This window comes from Chiloscyllium plagiosum, chromosome 27, assembly GCF_004010195.1.
Source record: "Chiloscyllium plagiosum isolate BGI_BamShark_2017 chromosome 27, ASM401019v2, whole genome shotgun sequence".
Taxonomy (NCBI): domain Eukaryota; kingdom Metazoa; phylum Chordata; class Chondrichthyes; order Orectolobiformes; family Hemiscylliidae; genus Chiloscyllium; species Chiloscyllium plagiosum.
Window position 1 is genome coordinate 7,170,617 of NC_057736.1, and position 24,239 is coordinate 7,194,855.

General features: G+C 40.7%; 1 protein-coding gene across 3 annotated transcripts in view; it reads left to right on the plus strand.

The window, feature by feature from the left end:
* Nucleotides 1–2,570: 2,570 nt before the first annotated feature.
* Nucleotides 2,571–24,239, plus strand: part of LOC122563503 (glutathione hydrolase 1 proenzyme-like) — a 48,529-nt gene continuing 26,860 nt past the window's right edge. For 2 of the 3 annotated variants that reach the window (XM_043717297.1, XM_043717299.1), the window contains exons 1-7: nt 2,571–2,921; nt 4,739–4,894; nt 7,735–7,880; nt 10,030–10,098; nt 14,138–14,330; nt 20,696–20,859; nt 22,106–22,252. In XM_043717297.1, the coding sequence (XP_043573232.1) occupies nt 2,788–2,921; nt 4,739–4,894; nt 7,735–7,880; nt 10,030–10,098; nt 14,138–14,330; nt 20,696–20,859; nt 22,106–22,252 (1,009 nt within the window). In that variant the 5' untranslated portion in view covers nt 2,571–2,787. The remainder of the gene's footprint in view (nt 2,922–4,738; nt 4,895–7,734; nt 7,881–10,029; nt 10,099–14,137; nt 14,331–20,695; nt 20,860–22,105; nt 22,253–24,239) is intronic. The other variant, XM_043717298.1, reaches the window with a different exon arrangement.

The following is a 24,239-nucleotide window of genomic DNA, read 5'->3' on the forward strand; positions in this document are numbered from 1 at the left end:
GAGACCACAGTTTTTTTAAATACTGTGGAAATTTCAACAATCTCTTGTCAACTTTATACACAGCAGGCACTTCATGGAAAATCAAGGCTCGAATCATAATTTTTTTAGAAAGGTGGAATGAAAAGGAGAATTGCAAATATTGGAAAAGTGAAGTAAAGTATGAAGTTTCAGAGAAAAGCAGGGCCAATGGGACAGAAGTTAATTCTGATTAAGACTTCCCTTGAAGTCTTGATCAATATTTGTTTCAGAAGGTGGCTGACCCACTGTTCATTTCCCACAGTGTATTTGTTCTTTATTAATTTGCAAAGTCGAACCTCTTCTTAATCTCATTCTTTAAATTAAGCATCTTAGTCATTTTGGGGAGCTCAATTTTAGAAATAATAAGACACTGCCAGACCTCCATGGTAATCCTCAATATCAATGCCCTGCAAGGCTGTTTGGCCAAACTCAGCACTAACTTCATTTACAAATTTGTTGATGACATCAATGTAGTGGATTGGATCTCAAACAAGGACAAGGCAGAATACAGGAAAGAGATTGACTGCTTAGTAACATAATGTAAAGACAACAATCTCTCCCCCAATGTCAACAAAACGAAGGAGCTGCTTGTTGACTTCAGGAAGCAGAGGGGAGGACAGGCGCCTGTCTGTAGCAATGGTGCTGAGGTGGAAGTGGTCGAAAGCTTCACGTTTCTGGGAGTTAATATCAGCAACAATCAGTCCTGCTCCATCCACATCGAGCTACAGGGAAGAAAGTACACCAATGCATCTGCCTCCTTAGAAGGCTAAGGAAATTCAGCATGTCCATAATGACTCTACCAATTTTTATAGATAATCAATAGAAAGCAACATATCCAAATGTATCACAATGTGGCACCTCCTCTGCCCAAGACCACAATAAATTATAGAGTTGTGAACACAACCCAGTCCATCATGCACAGCAGACTTGCTTCCATTGACTCAATCTATACTTCCCACTGCCTAGGAAAAACAATCAACACAATCAAGGACACCTCCCAAGTTGCTTATAAGCTCTTCCACCATGGTTGTACGATCTTCCACCCTCTTCCATCAGACAGAAGATACAAAATTTGAAAACAGTTAACAATATATTCAAGAACAGGTTCTTCCCACTGTTATCAGACTCATATTTTAGAGTTGATCTTTCTCTGCACTTTCTCTGTAGCTATAACACTATATTATGCATTCTGTTCTAATACCCTCACATACTTATGTAAGGTATGATTTGCATGGATTGCATGCAAAACAATACTTTTCACTGTATCTCAGTACATGTGACAGTAAATCAAATCAAAGACCTGGAAACTCACTGATCATGATTTTAACCTTTGACAGAAGGTGGTGATAAAATATCAGGATTGGGAAACCAATCTCATTCCTCCTACCTCCCTTCAATAATTTAATCAATGAATCAACAAGTTATTTCTCCATTTGGGAGGGTGCTTTATCAGGGAGCAATGTATAGTTTCAGTTGTACAGGTGCAGCAACGCCAAGGACTGACTGTTAGGTTATTTCAAATCTCTTTGATTGCCGTGTCCTTTTCATGGGGCTACTTTAGAATGGGACTGTTCTGTAAACTGACATTGAATATAATCTGGTTTACTTGTCGGAGTTTGTTGTTATTCTGTTTGCTGAATGTGTTTCTAAAATGACAACAAATCCCAGTGCTGAGGAATAATTAATCTTATTACTGTAAAGGAGCGACATTACGTGCCTGGTAGGAATAATTATGCTAAAGAATGAAACGCAAAGGGCTAATCTTCATATTAAGTTTTCAACGTCACTAACATTCTTTGTTGTTGTGATTGTTGCAACCTTCAAAACAATTTGATTGGCTGTAAACTGCTTTTGAACACCCTGAGCTTGTGCAAGGTGCTACATGAATGCAAATTTCTTTCTAATGTTCAGTAACTGAGGGAAAGCTTCCTTCATGCCCTGACATTGATATATACAACATTATGGGTAAGTGGATGGATTCTGGCATACATTTAAAACAACTTAAATCATAACTTCCCAATAGTTGCACTGAATGTGGATGAAGCATATTTTGGATGTGCAATCCTTACATACTGAAAGTGGATGTTAAAGGGCAAAACAACTTAACCTAGGAGTTTTTAAAATTCATTTCCTGAAGATATTCAAAAGCACTTTGTAGTCAATGAAATACTCTTGACATGTAGCGGCTCACGTTAGGCAGTGTGCGACAGCCAGCATCTGGGAAGAGAAAAGTGAAGTTAATGTTTCATGTTTAACATTCATTCAAAATATGAACATCTTTCTTTTAGTATTGCAGTTGTTGATGAACTTGTTTCTAGCATTTGCTGTGAGTGTTTCAACTTCCCAGCATTTGCAATTTGCTGCTCTTTTAGTCAATACTTTTAACAGAATATTATCACAGTCTGGGTCATCCCTGTCACATTCTGAAGCATCATTTTGATTCTGTTACTGTATCACTGTTTACCCTCCCCCGCAATAATCTGTACAGTGTTCACAATGCTGTTTCTAATTGGCTAGCCCTTAATCCAATAATAGTCAATGTTGCAGTTTGGTGGGTTGTTAACATCAATATCAGAATCAGAATTTCTCTCATTTCACTCCCACTGGGGACATCAACTTTTTATTTTAACAGTAACTGTTGCAAAGCAATCACCATGGTAATCTGAGGGAGGAATCACAAGCAATTGTTGTGAATCGAGAGAAAGGAACTACTGTTCATGTGAAGTGAAGGCCTCAGTCACAGAAAATCCGAACCCAACAAACATAAAAATGGTCGAGGAAAATCCAACTGAAATTAATGTACTTAGTGAGGATGGTTTGAGCACAAAGCCGCCACAGTCTGAGATTAAAGAAGATGACACTAACCATCCTGCAAGAAATGACTCTGGAAGATTAAAAAACAGGTAAATGTGTTTTTCCTTTCCTCTTGTTGCTTTGATCCACAGTGCACTCTCTTGAAAAGGTGGCAGAAACGTTAACTTTCAAAAGAGAGCCGGATTAAGACTTTGTATTGGAAGAAATTGTAGGGCAATGAGAAAAGGTACAGGTGGAACGGGACAAACCGGTAAGTCCCCCCTCTCTCTTGAAGAGATGGCACATGTAGGGTGGGCTCTATCTGTGCTCTGCCATCATGATCTCTGATACTTGCTGCATGTTCAGTCTGCATCTCATCATAAGGTCGGTTTACTGCCACCACCCTCTTTATGTTCAGGGATCTATAGGTTCTGCCTGGCCTTGTATGGTAAAGGAAACCGTTTCATAGTTAAATGGTAAGCTGCTGAAGTGAAATGCAGTATATTGCGCGTCAGCAATGGAATAATTCTTCTTCGGCCGGCATCCCGTCACCCTTTATTCACAAAAGCATAGCTTTTGACAAGAGTACTATGTCTCACTGGGTCAGGCATTCAGCATCACAAAACCCCTGACATTCACTCTTTTATGTCAGCCAGGGCTCCTTAATTGGACCAGATCAACAGCCCCATTCAGGGAGCTCAGACTCTATGATGTCCAGCTTACCGAGCTTGTTACAATCAAGCAATCAATGTAGAAGTTACATGGAAATGATAGACATTGTCACAGAAACTATGCGGAGGACCTGAATGTTGGGTCTTGATCCTAATCTTTTCTGGCCAAAAGTCCAAATGACATCATCACATGGTTGGTGCTTAAGGAATTCCTCACAAGGTCTTTACAGCCTCCTTCCCAAAGTAGAGATGGACACTGGCATGCTCACTAGTGACAGTTTCTGCCATGTATCATCAAACTGAGTATCAAGGCCAGCACCGGATCCCCTACTTTCACTCCCCATGATCATCAACACCAGTGGAGTCTGTAGTCATTGAGTTTATTCAAAGACAGATTTTTTGATAGACAAGAGGAGTAAGGGTCATGGGTTCAGGAAATTGGTGTTCAGACCACCACCTGATCAGCCATAATCTGACTGAATGGTACAGCAGGTTGAAAGGACTGAATTGCCTACTCCACTTCCAAATACTATGTTGCTTGGTCATTCAGTAAAAGGTATGGTTCCAGAACATTCCTGGCATGGGAAGTGTTTAGATATTTATTCCTTTTTTAATGTAACAGGAGCTTTCCTTCATACCTTAATTTATCTCTCAAGAGCCAAATACCATTTGCACAGCACTTTTCACAATTTCAGGCCATTCTAAAGCTTTTTTGCAGCTAAAAAAGTGCATTACTTTGAAAATGTCAGCACTATACAAATGAAAGAAAGGCAACAACCAATTTGTACATGGCTGGGTCCCACATTGGCAATGACCAGCTCATCTGGGCTGGTACAGATGGCAAAACCCACCACTGTTCAGATATATTGAACACTGATACCTTCAAGATTACCATTGACATCAGAAGGGGAAGACAAATGCAAGAGTTTAAATGAGCAATTGTAGTTCCTGCATTTTCAGGACAGGTACATAAAAGCCTGAAAATATTTTACTTCATCCACGTTTCTTTTGAAAAATTGACAAACTTGTTTTTGGGAACTTTAAGCCCAACTACCGTTCAGCCATTATACCTAATGAAACCATCCAACACAAAGTTAGGAATATTTTATTTACCCTAGAGCCACAAACCTAAGGAACACTTGGTGATAGTAGCTTAATGTATGATTATCACTTTCACAAGGTCTTGATTTATTGCTTCTGACTATTAATGTTGATTTACTACAAAGTAATTCATGATATCTCTGTTTTTATTTCAGAAAGAACATGTACAGTATCATTGGGGTCTTTCTAATTATCATTGTTGCTATTTGTATTGGAGCAATTGTCCATCTGTTTCAGAGATGTAGTGCATGTGCCTTTCATCCGAACACAGGTGTAGCTTCAGATGCAAAACCTTGTTCTAAAATTGGCAGGTGAGCCACAATATTTATGCATTTGGGGAACTAATTTCTTGAAAATGTATTGGAACCTTTGAGTTGCTAACACTGCCTCTGGCTCAGAAATGCTCTAGCAACATGTTAATAAAATGTTTAATGTTCCTTTGTTACTTAGGCCACATATCTTTAGATGTGCTGGTAAGCACGTATCATTATACTCAACTTGTCTTTCTATTCAGAGGAGCACCAATTATGAGGTCTAAGTTGCAGAATTTCTTAGTCAAAAGTGGCTAAGTACAGTTCTTCATGATCTGTTGCTGAGCCCCACACCCCCAGCCTTGCCCTATATCCCTCAACACTCATGAATTAAAAAGAGTCTATTGATCTCAGATTTATCACTAACAATTGACTTAGCACCACTTTCTCTTTGTGGAAGACAGCTGCTAACATTTACCATCGTTTAAGTGTAGAAGTGTTTCTGAACTTTACTGCTGAAAGGAATGCCTGTAATTTTTATGTTCCATGGTCCTAAGCTGGTGTGTAGGAAGGAAGAAGCAACTGACTGCATGGAATTATGTTGGCGTTGAGGTTGAGAAGCTTTGAGTAGCATCTTGTCCCAGGAATATTTTGATGCAGCCTGTTGCTCATCGTCATCCTGAACATCAGCCTCATCAAGTCAAGCATGAAAGCATTTCTTCCCTCTTCCTGTTTCTTATCATTTTCCAACACTTCATCTTCTCTTCCCTCCTTTCCCCCCACCTCTGCAAGAATAAAAGTTATAAACTGAGAAAACATGTGCATAATCCCCAGAGATCAAGACAACCAAAAATATTACAAAAGTTTATGACATCTACTCCTACCAAGATGCCATGGTGAATGTTTTGAGCTCATTAACCTGTTACCTGCACTATCAACTAATCTTACCACTTCCCCAGTAGCTCTACCATCCACCTCAAATTGGAGTGAATTAAAATGTCTCCTCAGTATCCAAAATAAGTATCCATTCCCGATGTTTAGGACATGAGATGAAAGCGAGCATGTGAAGCTTTTGACCACCTGGATGACCTAGATGGGTTGAGCTGCAATAACATTCGATAAGCTCCACACCATCCAGGACAAACCAGCCCATTCAACTGGAACCTCAACTACCATCTTCCACATTCATTTCGTCCATCAGCAGAGCACAGTAGCTGCAGTGTGTGACATCCACAAGATGCATTGCTGTACCTTTGATAGCACGTTCTGAACCCATAAACTCTACCACAAGAAGAACAAGGACAGCAGGCACATCACAACTTCATCATTGTAAATTTCTCTCCAAGTCACAGACCATCCTGACACAAAATGATATCAGTCGTGTCATTATCAAAAGCCTAGATCTCTTTGTCTAGCAGAAATGTGTAGAAATGAAACTTTGATCAGCAACAAGTAGCTGAATGGTTTGCGGACTAATAACCAGTCATCAAAGACAAAAGTTTTCTGCCTGCCAACAACTATGATAGGTCCTCAGGAATCTGAATAGCCCAGACTTGTGAACAAAAGTCATCAGATCTGCACAAGCTCAGGAGCTGTGACCATTCTCTGCAGTAAAATCCACTTTAAACCTGAAGAATACCAATATATTTACTTTTCCTTCAGCAGTTTCTGTAAGCTGTGACTTTTAATGAATAAGTTAGTGACCATATAAAAATGAGAACCAGCCACCTCAGTGAATGCATTCTGAGAAAGAAGACCAAGAAGCAGTTTTCTGATAAGTTCAAGAATTATCTCAGCAAACGCTGTGAACAGGGAGTACTAAATTGCCTTCCCAGTTTTCACTCTGACAATTACACCTACATTTTTACATGTGTAAGGGAGCACTTAGAAGGGGATTGGCAAGAAATCAGAATTAACGTTTCCACCCCATAGCTCTATGGCACCTTCCCATGCAATCACAGAAGGTGTAACACCTGCCTGTTTACCTCATCCCTCCTCAATATCCAAGGCCCAAGACTCAGCTTCCACATGAAACAGTGAGTTACCTGCACTGTACTCAGTCTAGTCTACTGCATTCACTGCTCACAATATGCTCCTCTCTACATTGGTGGGATGAAGTGCAGACTGGGAGACTGCTCTGCAGAACACCTATGTTCTGTCTGCAAAAATGACCCTGATATTCCAGTTGTCTGCCCCTTCAACCCATCACTGTGATTAATTTCCAGAGTGTTGCCCCAGCAAGGGGCAAGAAGGTATACTCACATTATAATTATTTGGAGCAAGGTTGTATCACCATTGCTGTTACAGTGTTGAAGCCATGCCTACCCTCAAAGAATGGGCATCCTGGATAGATATCTTCAAAAATATATTTTATTTATAAAACTTGTAGAAAATGCACCAATAAACATTTTGACTTGAAAATTCTAGGTGTGGTAAAATTCAACTTGTCCCTGTAGGGCATGTTCCACTCCAAAGTTCTTTAATACAATTGTAATAATTTAATATTTACCAAAGTCTATATGAAACATACTGCCCGAGGGTAAACATTGTGAATTAGAAATTACTGAAAAATGTAATAGAAATAAATTGAGTCCCGAAATTGTTCTTCAGAGTGAGGTTGGGTCTTTGAATTTGAGTTAGATTTTACAACTTTTTCAAAGTTGCACTGTTATCCTTACACCAAGGCTAAGTATATTGTGTAAATGTATCCAAATTATCTCTATAGCGCCTAGCAGCCATGGCTTCATAAACTTAGTAAACTTGCAAAAAGAAATGTGACTGCCTGTGCAATGACAATGAGGTGCTCGAAGTACCTTTTTGGATTGAATGATTTAAAGAACTCACCATCTTTTATTGTATACATGAGGTGATTAACTTTTGAACCTTTCACATTTCTACAGTTTCCTCTCTTTCAGGGACATGATGAAGTGGAATGGCTCAGGGGTGGATGCAGCTATCGCAGCGCTGCTCTGCATTGGGTTGGTGAATGCACACAGTATGGGCATTGGAGGAGGTCTCATCTTTACCATCTACAATGCACCAACAGGTCAACCATATCATCGTTTCAACATTTCCTTATTTTTAATCCTCTGGTGCTAAGTTTTTAAATCAATTGGAATGTCTTTAATCGGACTAAAATTAGAAATGGAGGAATGCTGTGCTGAGGGTGTTCTGACTTTAATTTTCTTTCTTGCTCCCTTCCCTTCTGTTCATTCTTTTCTTCCTTCTCTGCTGAGTTTCTTTTCATGGCACAACAGATAGTGGGTAACATTTCTTCATCCACTGTGATGGAATAACTCAGCAGATTTTGTCATTTAAACAGTGCTTGGACAATTGGAGTAACAGGCTTGTTTCTGGCCCTTATCTTGTATTCCATAATTGTTTATACAGTTCTGGTTGTGATGGAGTAGTGGTATAATTGCTTGACATATTAATCCAGAAACCCAGCAAATGATCGGGAGACATGGGTTAGAATCCCACCTCAGCAGATGGTGGAATTTGAATTCAATAAAATTGCTTTAATAAAATTTAATTCAATAAAAGTTTGGAATTGAGAGTCTACTAATGGCCATGAAACCAGTGTTGATTGTTAGAAGAATCCACCTGTTTCACCAATGTCCTTTGGAGAAGGAAACTGCTATCCTTGCCTGGTCTGGCCTACATGTGACTCCAGACCCTCAGCGATGTAGTGGACTCTTAACTTCCCTCTGGGCAATTAGGGATAGGCACTAAATGCTGGCTTAGCTATTGATGCTGGTATCCTGTGAATGAACAAAAAAAACTTTATGAAATTGCATTTTGTAGCTTGTTTTCACACTTCACAAGGATCTATGTTCAATTAAGTAACTGTTGCTTTGTAGACATGCAGTAAGATCCACAATCATCATATTATATAAATGCAAGGGTTTCTTTTGCAAATGAATGCTTTTGTCATAACATTTAAAAGGTGTATCACATGACAGTTTAAACCTGATACCACTTAACATACAGTATGGATCAGTTTCTTTCAAGGTAGTACCTGAGTTTGGTGCAACCAGGTCAGAAAAGGTGAATTGGCTGTTTTTAACCTCCTCAGTTTGCTTCAAAAAAGATTGTTATTCCTTTTAGCATGCAGCCAAAATGGAGGAGCCAATAAAAGTTATCGGAGAATGAAAGGAAGAGGAATTTTAATGTTTACCAAAACCAAGAAAAGTAATAAAATGCAACATCAAACGCTTACATGCTCACATGTATGAAGTTTAAACAGAGGAGTCTCCCATACAAAAAAGGATTATCAAGAGTACACATTTTAAAGAGACGTTAAGAGTCCTTGAAATGTTAAGTTTTGACCTGAGATTAAGCTTGTCCAATTGATGCCTTGTATCCTCAGCAATTGTGAAAATTGTTGATATCTTTGGCTTTCCAGTGAATGTATGTTTCTCCAAAATGCTTTATAACCGGATGTTGCCTTTCAAGAGGCTGACAGACTGAGAGAAGCCGGAAGAATAAGCTTTCGGTTCTACAGTCATTAGTTTATCATTCTTCTCCCTGCTCTTCCCAAAAGCAATTATCTAAAATACAGTTCATTCATGTATTCCCAGGTCAGTCTTCATTATTTTTCTAAACTGGATAATCCTCAAGTGATTTTCAACTCAATAGGTGGAACTTCCAGAAAGTTTTAAACCAAACAGGCGATACAGATGTCAATTTCAGTTCAGATTGGGTCTTGTTTAATGATAGTTTCATGAAATGGCTCAACCTGTAGTCAAGTGATCATGCAGCCATCTTAAATCAGTTTCCCTTATTAGAATTTTAGTGCATGATAGGTTCCAATGCTTACAAATTCAGATGAACGAAGTTAAACATGTGCTATTGCAGATCCTATTTACAATCCACGTTTATATTTCCTATCATAGCACCTCAGTGTACACAGTCTAAGAGTTATTGTACAGTTTGCACGCTTTCAATACAGCAATTTACATGTTGATTGCAGAATCAATCTGCCCACTAGTAATGGAGCAGCACTGAAAACGAATGTTTAAGTGACAAGAATTCAGACAATCAGACTCTCCTAGACAATGGAGGAATTTAGGTAACAAGATGCAAAGAAGGGAATTGTCAATGGGAAGTAGAGAAGTTGTATAAAAATATATGAAAGGGATAAAACTTACAAAAGGATCTCATTCAATTTGTAACAATTTCCTATCTCTCTTCAGGACAGGTTGAAGTGATTAATTCAAGAGAAGTGGCTCCAGCGCAAGAAATTACCCAAAGCTTGGAGACAGGTAAGTTATGAGATTTGACAGCTGAATGTCTGTAAAAACATTATTGTTTTAAGGACGCAAGATGGAGACATTGTTGTGTTGAAACAGAACCATCATAATTCAAAGTCCACAAAGTGAGATCTCATAGAAACTTGATCATGTTAATAACAAAGCTCCAATTTTCAATGAGCAAAATGAAAATTTAAATAAAAATTAGCCTCCATTGAGAGCCATGAGACACCTGTTCTAATAGTAGATGGTCATGGTTGTTGAAGTTATCTCAGCTCCAGGACATCTCTGCAGGAGTTCCTCAAGGTAATGTTCTAGGCCCAACCATCTTTAGCTGCTTCATCAATGACCTTCCCTCCATCATTAGTTCAGAAGTGGGGATGTTCACTGATGATTGCACAAGGTTCAGCAACTCCTAAAATACTGAAGTCATCCATGTCCAAATGCAGTAAAATCTGGACAATAGCAGGCTTGGCCTGATAAATGACAAGAAACATTTGCACAAGTACCAGGCTATGACTATCTCCAACAAGAAACATTGCGACCATAATTCTTAGAGGTTCAGTGGCATTACCATTACTGAATCCCTCACTATTAATATTCTGGGGTTACCATTGATCAAAAATTGGACTGAATTGGCCATATAAATATTGTGTTTTTAGGAGCAGGTCAGAGGTTTGGAATTCTATTGGGTAACTCACCTTGTAACTCCCCAAAGCCTATCCACCATCTACAAAGCACAAGTTAGGAATGCGATGGATTAATCTCCACTGGCCTGGATGGGTGCATCTCCACAAATGTTCAAGAAATTTGATGCTATTCAGAACAATCAGCCATCACCAACTTCAATATGCATTTCCTTCACCACTGATGTTGTAAAAGGTGACGTTGCCGTAGTCTTACCAAACCATCGGGCTGCTCCCTCATTGAGAGGGACAAGTGCTGGTGGTTTAACCTGACAGTTACCATATCTCAGGTGAGGAGAGGATTGAGAAGGAGAGTCCTTCTTGGTGACCTTTGGCCGCACAAGAATTGAAACCACCCTATTAGCATCACTCTGCATCAAAATTTTACCATCTAGCCAACTGAACTAACATACCCCCAGCAGCAATATGTACCATCCACAAGATACACAGCAGAAATTCACCAAGCGTCCTTCAACAGCACATTCTAAAGCCATATCCTCATTCAATGGCAAATGCCTCATTGAAAGAAAAACAAAGGACGCTCAAACTAAAATTGGAGTGATTAAGAGTTTACATGATTCAAAATATCAGTCTATACAAAATGCAATTGTTAAGCAAACATACATAAACCTTTTGCTTCTGAAGAGCACTAGGGGTGGGCAATAAATGCTGGCCGCACCACCAATGCCCAGATCCTGTGAGTGAATGAAAATAAAATACTAGAACCAGTAATTCACAGAGAGGTAGCAAATGACGTGACTGGCTGATCAGTTTCAAAATATATTAAATGACCCAATAGATATGTTCATTATATAAGGACAGCTGATGCACCACATATTGAGGTCTTCATGTATGATGGGCCATTGCTTTCCTCCCTCAGTTGTGGACATCAGCTAGTCAGGCATGTCTATTCCTTGTAGTCTTTATAAGCAATCAACAGTCCCAATTTTCAGCCTCAATGAACTGAATTGCAAAAGGCAACCCCATAAATAACCCATTCTAGAGACAAATGCTTCATTATTTTTCTCAGTATTGAATACAGATGCAGTTAAGGTGTCAATCTCCAATAATGGAAATGTTTGCAGGAGCACTATAGACTTTTTAAAAAATGTATTCATCCACATGATGTGGGCTTCACTGATAAGATAAACATTTATTGCCATCTATAACTGCCCTTGAGAAGGTGATAGTGACCTAGCAACAGTGAAGGAACAATGATATAGTTTCAAGACACCATCCAGGAGGAAGCAGCCCACTCAAATGGCACCACGTCCACAAACACCCATTCCCTCCACCACTGACACTCAGTAGCAGCAGTATGTAGTATCTGCAAGATACACTTCAGAAATTCACCAAAGGTCCTTAGACAGACCTTCCAAACTCACAACTACTTCTATCTAGAAGGACAAAGGGATCAGATACATGGGGACACCACCAAGTGCAAGTTCTCCTCCAAGCCACTCACCACCCTGTCTTAGAAATCGAGTGTCACTGGATCTGGAACTCCCTCCCTAACTGCACTGTGGGTCTGCTGCTGTGGTTCAAGAAGGCAGCTCAAAATCATGTTCTCAAGGACAACAAATGCTGGCCCAGCCAGAAATGCCTACATTCTGTGATTGCATCAAAACATCAGGATGCTATGTTACTTGGAGTCCTCTTCAAGGTGGTGTTCACCTGCATCTGCAAACTTTCTCCTTCTGGGTGGTAGAGTTCACAAGTTGAAAAGATGCTGTCCAAGGAGCCTTGGTGAGTTGTTTTAATGCATCTTGGAGGTGGCACCCTTTGCTGCAGTTTCATGTTGGTGATGGACGAACGCACGCTGAATGTTTGAGGATGTGGTGCCAATCAAATCGGCTGCTTAGTCCTAGATGGTGTTAAGCTTCTTGAGCCGCAGTCATCCAAGCAAATCAGGATTATTTCATCATATTCCTGCATTGTGCATTGTAGATAGTGAACTGACATTGAGGTGTCTGGAGGTGATTTGCACACTGCAGAATTCCCAACCTTTCACATACTCCAAGCCAATGAATAAGAACCACAGAATCTTTTATTTGCTAGAATCAAACACCTTTACGCCATAGAGGACTGTGTAAAATGGCCTGTTCAGCACTTGGATTTTACCATCGGTTTCATAATAGAATTGATGCCTGGACAGCCATCCTGTTCCATTGACAGTGAGAGTCAGCTTCTGTTGATCAGAGTTAAAAAAAATCACACAACACCAGGTTATAGTCCAGCAGGTTTATTTGAAAGCACTAGCTTTTGGAGTGCTGCTCTTTCATCAGGTGGTTGTGGAGTATAAGATCATAAGACTCATAAAGATTGTAAAGTCAGCAGATTTTTAACTTTATACACCCCAGTTCAACACCGGCATTTCTAAATCTGTTGATCAGGATAAATGCAGGGCTTTACAGTTAAAGTTGAGGAAATAGTGTTACACAGGAACATAAGAATTAGGAGCAGGTGTAGGCAATTCAGCCCTTCAAGCCCGCTCTGCCATTTAACATGATCATAGCTGCTCTTAGGTAAAAACACTGACTGCAGACGCTGGAAACCAGATTCTGGATCAGTGGTGCTGGAAGAGCACAGCAGTTCAGGCAGCATCCGAGGAGCTTCGAAATCGACGTTTTGGGCAAAAGCCCTTCATCAGGAATAAAGAAGGGCTTTTGCCCGAAACGTCGATTTCGAAGCTCATAGCTGCTCTTATCCTGGTCTCAACTCCGTTTTCCTGCCTGATTCTTATAGTCCTTCATCCCACTTTTCATCAGAAACATATCTATTTCTTTAGGAACCTGTTGATTGATTCTGCCTGCGCTTCAGTCTGGGCGGTGAGTTTCACAGATTTTCACAACACTCTGACACTCTCCGCATGTCAGTTTTGAACCTCCCTCCTCTCACTCTATAACCATGACCTCATGTTGCAGGGTAGGTAGTGTGAACAGCAGCATAGGTAGCAGCTGTAAAACCCATAGGGGAATGTTGAATGTCTTGGTATTAGCAGCTGAGGTGGGGTATCATCCAGTATTTACAGGGAAGTTGGGATAGGGGGCCAACATTTACAAGAGAGTTGGGAATGTACCAGTATCGGCAACATGTCAACATTTGCTGATGTCCCCATACATCACTGGCAGCTTAGGAATGGCACTGTTCTGAATCTGAATACACAAGAGAATGACTGGAAAGGTATGTGTGACTTAATGTCCACCAAAGCATACATTGTCAGTGTTACAGCTCCATCAGTCAGGTTATCCAGGTAAAGGTTTGTTCTTTGCTGTATTGCGCATTGAATTATTTCATCAGAACAGTTTGAATACTGTTGTTCTGTCCTGGAGTCGCTCCACTTTTTGATGCTTCTTGTGTTGCAGGAGGGCCGTCAATTGCAGTTCCAGGTGAAATCAGAGGATATGCACTTGCCCACCAATGGCATGGTCGGTTACCATGGAAACTGCTGTTTGAGCCATCCATCACGCTCGCAAGAAAGGGTTTTCCGGTTGGTAAGAGTCTTGCCATCGCTCTTGAAGCAAACAAAGTGCAAATCGAAGCGAGTGCTTCATTATGGTGAGAAGGAGTTCACTTATAGTTACAAATAATGCAGTGTTGTTAGTTAATATTGCAACTGACTCAAACTATAATTCAAAACGACATCTTGATGTGGAAGAATGAAAGCTGCAGTTATGCTGTGACTTGGAAACAAGGCTCGAGATAATTCCCCCATTCAAAGAAATGCTCCAGGCAGTTCTATTATTGCTTTCATTGATGATAATCTTGGCATTTCTGGCACTCTGAAATTCAGTCTCTTTGTGACTGTCAGTCCTGGAGCTTTTACCCAGAATGGTGCTCATGACATAGACAGGATTTTGGGGCTTTTCGTTCTCTTCAAGAAAGGACACAGAGGCCTCACAACATCATCAGTGAATACAGATGCTTCCAATATAATTCCAAATTCTTTGACCATCCAATAAATCTAGATCTCTATTTCACATTTTGGTCCTTTCTGTAATGAAACCCTGACAACAATTCAAAAAGGGTCTTCTTGCTGATTTGAACTTACCTCATTTCGGTTCACCACAGTTCACAGAGGACTATACATCCTCCCACTCTGCCTCCTGTAAAAATGCTATCCCTTATTCCCAATTCCTCCGCCTACGGTGCATCTGCTCCCAGGAGGACCAGTTCCACCACAGAACACACCAGATGGCCTCCTTCTTTAAAGACCACAATTGTCCCTCCCGCGTGGTTGATGATGCCCTCCAGCACATCTCATCCAGTTCCCGCACCTCTACCCTCGAACCCCACCCGTCCAACCACAATAAGGGCAGAACACCTGGTCCTCAACTTCCACCCCACCAACCTCCATATACATCACATCATCCTCCGCCACTTCCGCCAGCTCCAAACGGACCCCACCACCAGGGATATATTTCCATCCCCACCCCTATTGGCTTTCTGTAAAGTCCATTCCCTCTGTGACTCCCTCGTTAGGTCCACGCCCCTCACCAACTCACCCTCCCCTCCCGGCACCTTCTCCTGCCACCACAGGAATTGCAAATCCTGCGCCGACACCGCCCACCTCATCTTCGTCCAAGGCCCCAAAGGAGCCTTCCACATCCATCAAAGATTTACCTGCACTTCCACACATTTAATTTACTGTATCCATTGCTCCTATTCGGTCTCCTTTACACTGGGGAGACAGGACGCCTACTCGCAGACTGCTTCAGAGAACATCTCCGAGACACCTGCACCAACCAACCCCACCACCCCCTGGCCGAATACTTCAACTCCCCCTCTCACTCCGCCAAGGACATGCAGGTCCTGGGCCTCCTCCATCACCACTCCCTAACTACCCAACGCCTGGAGGAAGAACACCTCATCTTCTGCCTTGGGACTCTCCAATCCCATGGCATCAATGTGGATTTCACCAGTTTCCTCATTTNAAGGGTTTATGCCCGAAACATCGATTCTCCTGCTCCGCAGATGCTTCCTGACCTGCTGTGCTTTTCAGGCACCACATTCTCGACTCTAATCTCCAGCATCTGCAGTCCTCACTTTCGCTCATTTCAGTTCATGTCATGGCTTAATTTGGACCTGTTTCACATCTTCTTTCGACCAGCTCCTTTCAATCCACATTTTGCCAGCCCTTCCTCTACATCTCAATCCTCATGTTATTAGGAACCAATCCCATCACGTTCAACACAGTTCAGCCTCCTGGACAGATGTAGGTTCTGGGCATCATCTGAACCTGAAGGATGTTGCATGTGATTAAAGTTTCCACTTTTTATTTTGATCATTATTCATTTTGTCTGCATCACTTTGGGGATTGTATCTTGCCACTTTGTGATCAAAGCCTAACAGGTATAATCTGCCTAGAACATGTACATTAGTGTAATGGGACATCTCTAGGCAACTGTGATGACTTAGTGTCTTCAGTGAAAGATTGAGCAGAAAGAGGGAACATGCAAATTAGTGCTACAACTGAAATATTGCATTAGGAAGAGAAAGTCTGTAGCATGTTAATATCGTTTCTAAAGGTGTTCACGCGAGACAGAAACTATTATGTTTGTGACATGGGGAGCTTTTATCCCGTTCTTGCAGTTACCACAGGTTTGAGCTGCACGACAAACCAACTCAATTCAAAGCAATGAGCATTTCAAAGCCTTGTACATGAAATGTACAATCGTGGTGAAACATTGTTCACTGAAGAAAGGAAGACAAATATACATAATTTTATTGTGGAAAAGTTTCCCAAACTCATGGACTATCATTTTCATTAAAAGTAAGAAGGTGATGACCTAGTGGGTTTGTCACTAAACTATTAATCCAGAAACTCAGCTAAACCTCTGGGGACCTGGGTTTGAGTCCTACCATGGCAGATGGTGAAATTTGAATTCAACAAAAATCTGGAATTAAGAATCTAATGATGACCATGAATCAATTGTCAGAAAAACCCATTTGGTTTGCTAATGCCCTTTAGGGAAGGAAACCGCCATCCTTGCTTGGTCTGCCCTACATGTGACTCCAGACCCATAGCAATGTGGTTGACTTTCAATTGCCCTGTGAAATAGCCTAGCAACACCCTCAGTTCAAAGGCAGCTAGGGATTGGTAAAAAATGCTGGCCAGCCAGCTACTCCCATAAGTGAATAAAAGATATTTGAAAGAAACTAAGTCAAAAATAAAACTCCAGTTGCTGAAAGTGAACAATTTAATCTGACTTCCAGCCCTTTTTTTTCTGACCTGCATGAACATCTGATTAGCACACTGAATGGAAGTCAATTTAGTTGGTGCCAGAGTGATTACACGGCCAGACATCAAACCTATCGCCTATCGAGCCAATTTAATGCTGTGTTTAGAGTATTGATGGCAACTCAATGTTGATATGAGGCAAGTCTGGTGTTTATGTTGGCATAGATGCCACCTCAAGAAGTATGCCTTCCTTACACAACTGGGGCACAGTGTCATTGATAGGAGATATATAAAAGATCATCTCTGGCTGCAATCAGCTGTAATAATTTAAATCCTCAACTATGAGAAAAGACTCTGACCAGAATAGCCAAATGCTAATCATGACTTCGAATGGAGCTTCCATGTGCAATATTTCTCAGCTGGTGCTGGTGCTGGTGCCTTGGAATCTGCCTCACAGTATCAATTGGAAGGCTTCTACAGTGACAGAAATAAAATCCAACACAACCATCTCGACAGTGTGATCAAATTCTCAACATGGAGCTGGAACATTTTACACTTCAGCTAAATAATAACAGTGATTCTGCATTTAGACAGAAGCAAGTAATTCATCTGGAAATCTCAGGAGACAAAAACACAGGAGAGAAGCGTTCCCTCTGAACTGGCCAGCCATGGGGCTGTGTAGCTGTTCCGAAGATCCATGCACACGTTTTGGCTTACTGATACTGTGCTGACCCATTCACTTCCCATTTCTCCAGCTGGACATGGATGCCCACATATCCAGTGGAGAAATGAAAGGGAACATAGCTGGAGTAATGAGAGGAATCTATGATTCTATCTACCTCCTTTTTAAATACTTTCAGTGATCTAGCCTCCACACATCTCTGGGGACACAATTCCAGACATTTACTAGTCTCTGGGAGAAGAAACTCCTTCACACCTCAGTTTTAAATGAGTGCCCCCTTATTCTGTAATTGTATAATTCAAGATCCCCCAATTAGTGGAAACATCATTTCAATATTTACTCTGTCAAAAATCTTAAATAAAAGCAGAAAGAGCTGGAGAAACTCAGCAGGTCTGGCAGCATTTGTAGAGAGACAAACAGTGTTAACATTTTGATTCCAATCTGACCATTCTTCAGAATCACCTCTCAGAATTTTGTATCTTTCAATAAGACTACCCCTCATTCTACTAAAAACTAATGAATAAAGACCTAACATGATTAGCTATTCTTGTTAAGTCAAACCTTCATCCCAGTAATCAGCCTTATGGGTGGTATGGTGTCTCAGTGGCTCACACTGCTGTTTCACAGTTCCAGCCTCAGATGACTGTCTGTTTGAAATTTATATGTTCTCCCCGTGTCTGCGTGGTTTTCCACCCGGTGCTCTGATTTCCTCCCACAGTCCAAAGATGTGAAATTAGGTGGATGGGGCATGCTAAATTATCCATAGTGTTCAGGGATCTGTGGGTTAGGTGTGTTAGCCATGGGAAATGCAAAGTTTCAGGGATAGGGTAGGCAGATGGGTCTGAATTGGATGTTCTTCGGAAGGTTGGTGTGGCAATGTTGGGCCAAATGGCTGGTTTCCACATTGCAGGGATACTATAATGGATCCCTCTTGACTGCCTCCAAAGCTAGTACATCCTTTAGTAAATGTAGGGACCAAACTGTACATAGTACTCCACATGCAATATCACCAACACCCTATACAGTGACGACAAAACATCCCTATTTTCAAACTCCAACCCCCTAACAATAAAGGCCAAAATTCTATTTTGCTTCTTATTGACTTTCTGTATCAGTATTCTAATATGTTGCGTTTTATACACAAGAATACTCAGATTCCTCTTTACTGCATTTTAATGGAATCTCTCTCCATTCAAATAATAGTCTGCCTTTGACTCTTCCTACCCAATGCATTCCTACCCAATCACACTTTCCAACAATAAATTCTATTTTCCATGTTTTTGCCCACTCATTTAATCTATCTGTATCCCTTACATCTTCTTTATGTCTTCATCACAACATACCCTTCCAGCTATTTTTGTATCTTCAGTAAATTTGGATTCATTGCACTCTGCTCCAGTCGCCAAGTCGTCAACATGAATAGTAATTAATTGAGGCCGTAGCACTGACCCAGTTATATTTTCCAACTGTCTAAATGCAGAATCAGTTATTATTTAATTGCAGGGTAAAATGTTCCAGCTCCATGTTGAGAATTTGATCACACTGTTGAGTTGGTTGTGTTGGATTTTATTTGAGTCACTGTAGAAGCCTTCCAGTTGATACTGTGAGGCAGATTCCAAGTGACCAGCAACAGGTGAGAAGTATTGTACATGGAAACTTTATTCAATGTCATGATGAGCATTTGGATATTCCAGTCAGTCTTGTCCCATGGTCGAAGAATGCAAAATGATACAGATAAATTGCAGCCAGAGGTAATCTTCTATATTTCCTATCCACAGTCCATGGTAATATATTACCCCTAATACCATGAACTCCTATCTTGTGCAATAACCTTTTATGTGGCATCTTATTGAATGACTTCTGGAAATCTAAATAAAACACATCCACTGGTTTCCCTTTATGAACTCTGCTTGTTATGTGCTCAAAGAATATTACCAAATAAGATTTCCCTTTCATAAAACATTTTTTAAGTCTGTTCAATTGTGATAAGGGTTTCTAAATGTCCTGATATTTCTTTCTTCATAATGAATTTTTCCAACAACAGATATTGGGCTAAACGGCCAATAGTTTCCTCCAGGTTTTGGGGACAAGTGAAGTGTCTGATTCTGGGGGATAACAAGCCACCTGCCACAAGAAGTAATTTTTACTGTTTTCCACTGTGCTCTTGTGTTTACCTATAAAACTGGATCGAGGGTGTTTAACAACTAAATAGCTTGCAGACAATGTTAAACACACCCCCATCATCTGTGTTAGATTCATCCCAACCTCAGGAGAGATATTAAGTTTGTAATCTGACCCTGCACTTCACAGTTACTTAAAGAAATCGATCAGATAATGACTTTGTCTTGACTATTAATTATCCATCAAGTTACACTTGACACAAACACTGACTAAATATCCAGTGGTAAAGTTTCCATGGTATTTGTTCTAAACTTATATGGCAATTGCAATTTTTATTATTTATGCTATTTGATGTTTTAGTTAGAAAGTATAATGAAGAAATCCTTTGTACAGATTCGGCCAGTGCTTTACATGTTTCTAAGGGTATGGCCTAGTGATATTATTACTAAACTATTAATCCAGAGACCCAGGTAATGTTCTGGGGACCTTGGTTCAAATCCCACCATGGCAGATGGAGGAATTTGAATTCAATTTTTAAAAAATCTGGAATTAGGAGTCTAACAATGACCACAAAACCATTGCTGACTGATGGGAAAAGAACTGGTTCATTTTAGCTCATTATACCCTTTAGAGAAAGAAACTGCCATCCTCACCTGGTCTGACCTACCTGTGACTCCAGACCCACAGCAATGTGGTTGACACAACTGCCCTCTGGGTAATTAGGGATGGGCACCAGTGACACCCTCACCCTTTGAATGAATAAAAGAATTCACATCAAAATATAGTTTTTCGGATGGCAATGAACAGAACGTACATGAAAGGTTATATTTGCCATTCTGATGGACTAGTAGTCAGTGAACCTGTATGACAGTGTTGCCATTGCATCATGAAGGTTGAATTTCTTTTTGCTAATCAGTAAAAATTCTTTTGCTTCCACAGTGACGTCTTCTGCAAGAAAAACAGCAACCAAATTTTAAGTGAGAATGACATAATATATTTTCCACAGTTAGCGAACACACTGCAAATGATAGCAGACTTAGGACCAAATGCATTCTATGATGGGCCTGTTGCAGAGGATATTGTTAATTATGTCAGTCAATCAGGTACGCACACAGATGGATACGTATTCTATTATTATCTTAGGTGATGAGACTCCGGTTTATCGAATTCAGGTTCACTTCCTGAATCAATAAATGCTGAAGATCACAGCGGGTCAAGCAGCATCCACGGGGAGAAAGCAAACTAAAGCTTCGAGTCTCAATGACTCTTCACCAGAGGTGACATGAAGCTGACACCAGCTCTGATGAAGAGTCACCTGGACGCGAAAGGTTAACTTGCTTTTTCTCCATGGATGTTGCCAAACCCGTTGTGGTCACCAGCATTTTTTGTTTGCAGTACAGATTCCAGCATCGGCAGTAATTTGCTCCTCTCACTTCATGCATCAATCTATTTCCAGTGTTTATTTACACCCTTCCCATCACAGTTTCTTAAAAGTGAATACATTCTTGATCCAATCTTAATTAATTTGCAGTGCCCCATCCAGAACAGGCTATGAAAATTTAGTAGCACTATTAATGTTTCCATAAGCTACACTCATACTTCATAGCGGAACTCCACACAGCTTCCAATTTCATGATCTGCTTTTGGGATGGTAGATAATCTTGGCAAGGCAGCAAATGTTGTTCCTCTCTAATTGTCCTAAGGGGACTCTGGAGGTCCTTTTCCCTGCACTATCACTGTCTATGGTATGATAAGACATCTTGGAGGTTGTTGTACACCACAGTCCATCCTGTAGATTGTGTATACTGCAGTTCATCCATTAGATTGTTCTTTACTACAGCGCAGCCTGTAGAATGTATATGTCACAGTCCATTCTATAAATTATGAATACTACAGTCCATCCTGTACATTGCGTAAATTACGGTCCACCCAATAGATTGTATATACTATAGTGTATCCTGTAGATTATGTATACAACAGTTCATCCTGTGGAAAACACAGGAGTCAATTTGTGCACAGCAAGATCCCTTTGAGGTGTATGGCCAGATAATGTGTCTCAATGATCTTAATGAAAGGGTGAACATTAGTCACAACATCGGCGAGAATGCCTTCTTCAAAGTGATGCTTTGAGATCTCCCATCTGCAGACAGATCCTTGATTTGACATTTCATCCAAAAGGCTGCACCTCCAATGGTTACAGCAATGCACCAGGACTGTCAGCTGGATTATTCCTGTCCTTTCTAAAGGGCTTGTTGAATTAAGCTCCTTCTCAGTAAAAGGAGTTAATTTCATCTGACCAGTAAATGGTTTCATAATCTTTAATTATGTCCATTTCTCTTGCATCTTTAGGTGGACAAATTTCTCATTATGATCTGAAACAGTATAAAGCAAACAAGGAGATGCCATTAAATGTGACTGTTGATGGTTATACACTATACGTTCCAGGTGCCCCATCTGGAGGACCAGTGCTTGCACTCATTCTGAAAATTCTTGAAGGTAGCTCCACTGTTCAGAAATGTTTTACTTTAATCTTTAAAGATTTTCTAGCCAAATGATCAAAGTTCTGGAGAGTTAACACATTTCCTGCTATCAGCAGGAAGCTAGGGGTGAACTGTTGATAATCCACTTCAGTTTCTGCTGGTGATCAGTAAGGTGATCATAGTGTATTTGAGGTGATGACTGAATTGAAAATGTCACATCAGGATACAAATGAGCCATTTTGTTTCTCAGTCAGTAGTAGCCACATGACCTCAAGATGAAGTAATTTTTTTTACCATTCTGAATTTCCAAATTAATTTGTTTGAAGGTAATCTAGACATATATTTATACTACCGTTGTTCAGAAATGTCCTGAAGATCTTCATAACCAATTGCTCAGAATCACAAGGACTGTCAATGGACATGCAACTTTTGCACTCCAAAACCTGCCACTTCCTTAGCCAAGCCGCTGCAATGCAGCTACAACTCTGGCATATACCCAATAATGTAGAAACTTTCCCTGTCATGCCCTATGCGGAGAAAGCAGGACAAATCCAGACTGAAAGGCGTCATAAACAGTGATATCAAGCAGTACTTGTTTAGCAATAACTTGTGAACTGACTCTCAGTTTGGTTTCAGCTCCTGACCTTATTACAGCTTTGGTTCAAACATGGACAAAAGAGTTGAATTCCAGAGGGGAGGGGAGAGGGACAGTCCTTGGCATCAAGGCCGCATTTCACCAAGTGTGGCATCAAGGAGCCCTAGCAAAACTGGAATCAGTGGGTGTCAGGGTGAAAAAGTCTCTGCTGGTTGGATTCATACATGACACATAGGAAAATGGTTGTGGTTGATGGAGGTCAGTCATCTCAGCTCCAGGATATCTCTGCAGGAGTTCTTCAGTGTAGTGTCCTTGGCCCAACCATTTTCAGCTGCTTCATCAATGACCTTCCCTCCATCATAAGGTCAAAAATGGGAATTTTTGCTAATAACTGCACAATATTCGGCACCATTCATGATTCCTCAGATACTGGAGCAGTCCATGTTTAAATGCATCAAGATTTGGACAAATCCAGACTTGGGCTGACAAGTGTCAAGTAACATTCACGCCACACAATGCCAGACTATGACCATACCAGGTCAGGGACAATCTAATCACCATATCTTGACACACAATGGACGTACCATGGCTGAATCCCCCAATATTAACATCCTCAGGACTTATCATTGACTAGAAACTAAACTGGATATATCATATAAACACAGTGGCTACAAGACCAGGTCAGAGGCTAGGAATACTTCAGTGACTAACCCACCGGCTGACTTCCCAGAGCCTGTCAATCATCAACAAGGCACAAGTCTAGAGTGTGATGGGATACTCCCCACTTGCCTGGATGGGGGCAGCTCCAACAACACTCAAGAAGCTTGACAGCATCCAGGACAAAGCATTTGATTGGCACCACATCCACTCGCTCCATCATCGATGCTCAATAACAGCAATGCATTGCATCTACAAGAAATTCACCGAAGATCCTTAGACATCACCTTCCAAATCCACGATCACGTCCATCTCAAGGAGCAAGGGAAGCAGATATATGGAAATACCATCCCCCGCTAGTTCTCCTCCAAGCCACTCACCATTCTGACTTGGAAACATATTGCTATTGTTCCACTGCCACAGGGTCAAAGTCCTGGAACTCCCTCCTTATCAGCATTGTGGGTCTACGTAGACCTCAAGGACGGGAGTGTTTCATGAAGACAGCTCTCCACCACCTGAAGTGCAACTCGGGATAGGCAATAAATGCTGGTCCAGACAGCAATGGCCACATTGGGATCATGCCAAAGGGATCATGCCATAATGTTGAGTGAAATAGGGATTGATAGGAAGGGTGAGGGCAGTAACAAATTAAAAATACCATATATGAATGCACGAAGTATTAGAAATAAGATGGATGAGCTTGAGGCTCTTTTGGAAATTGGCAGCTACGATATTGTGGGGATAACTGAGA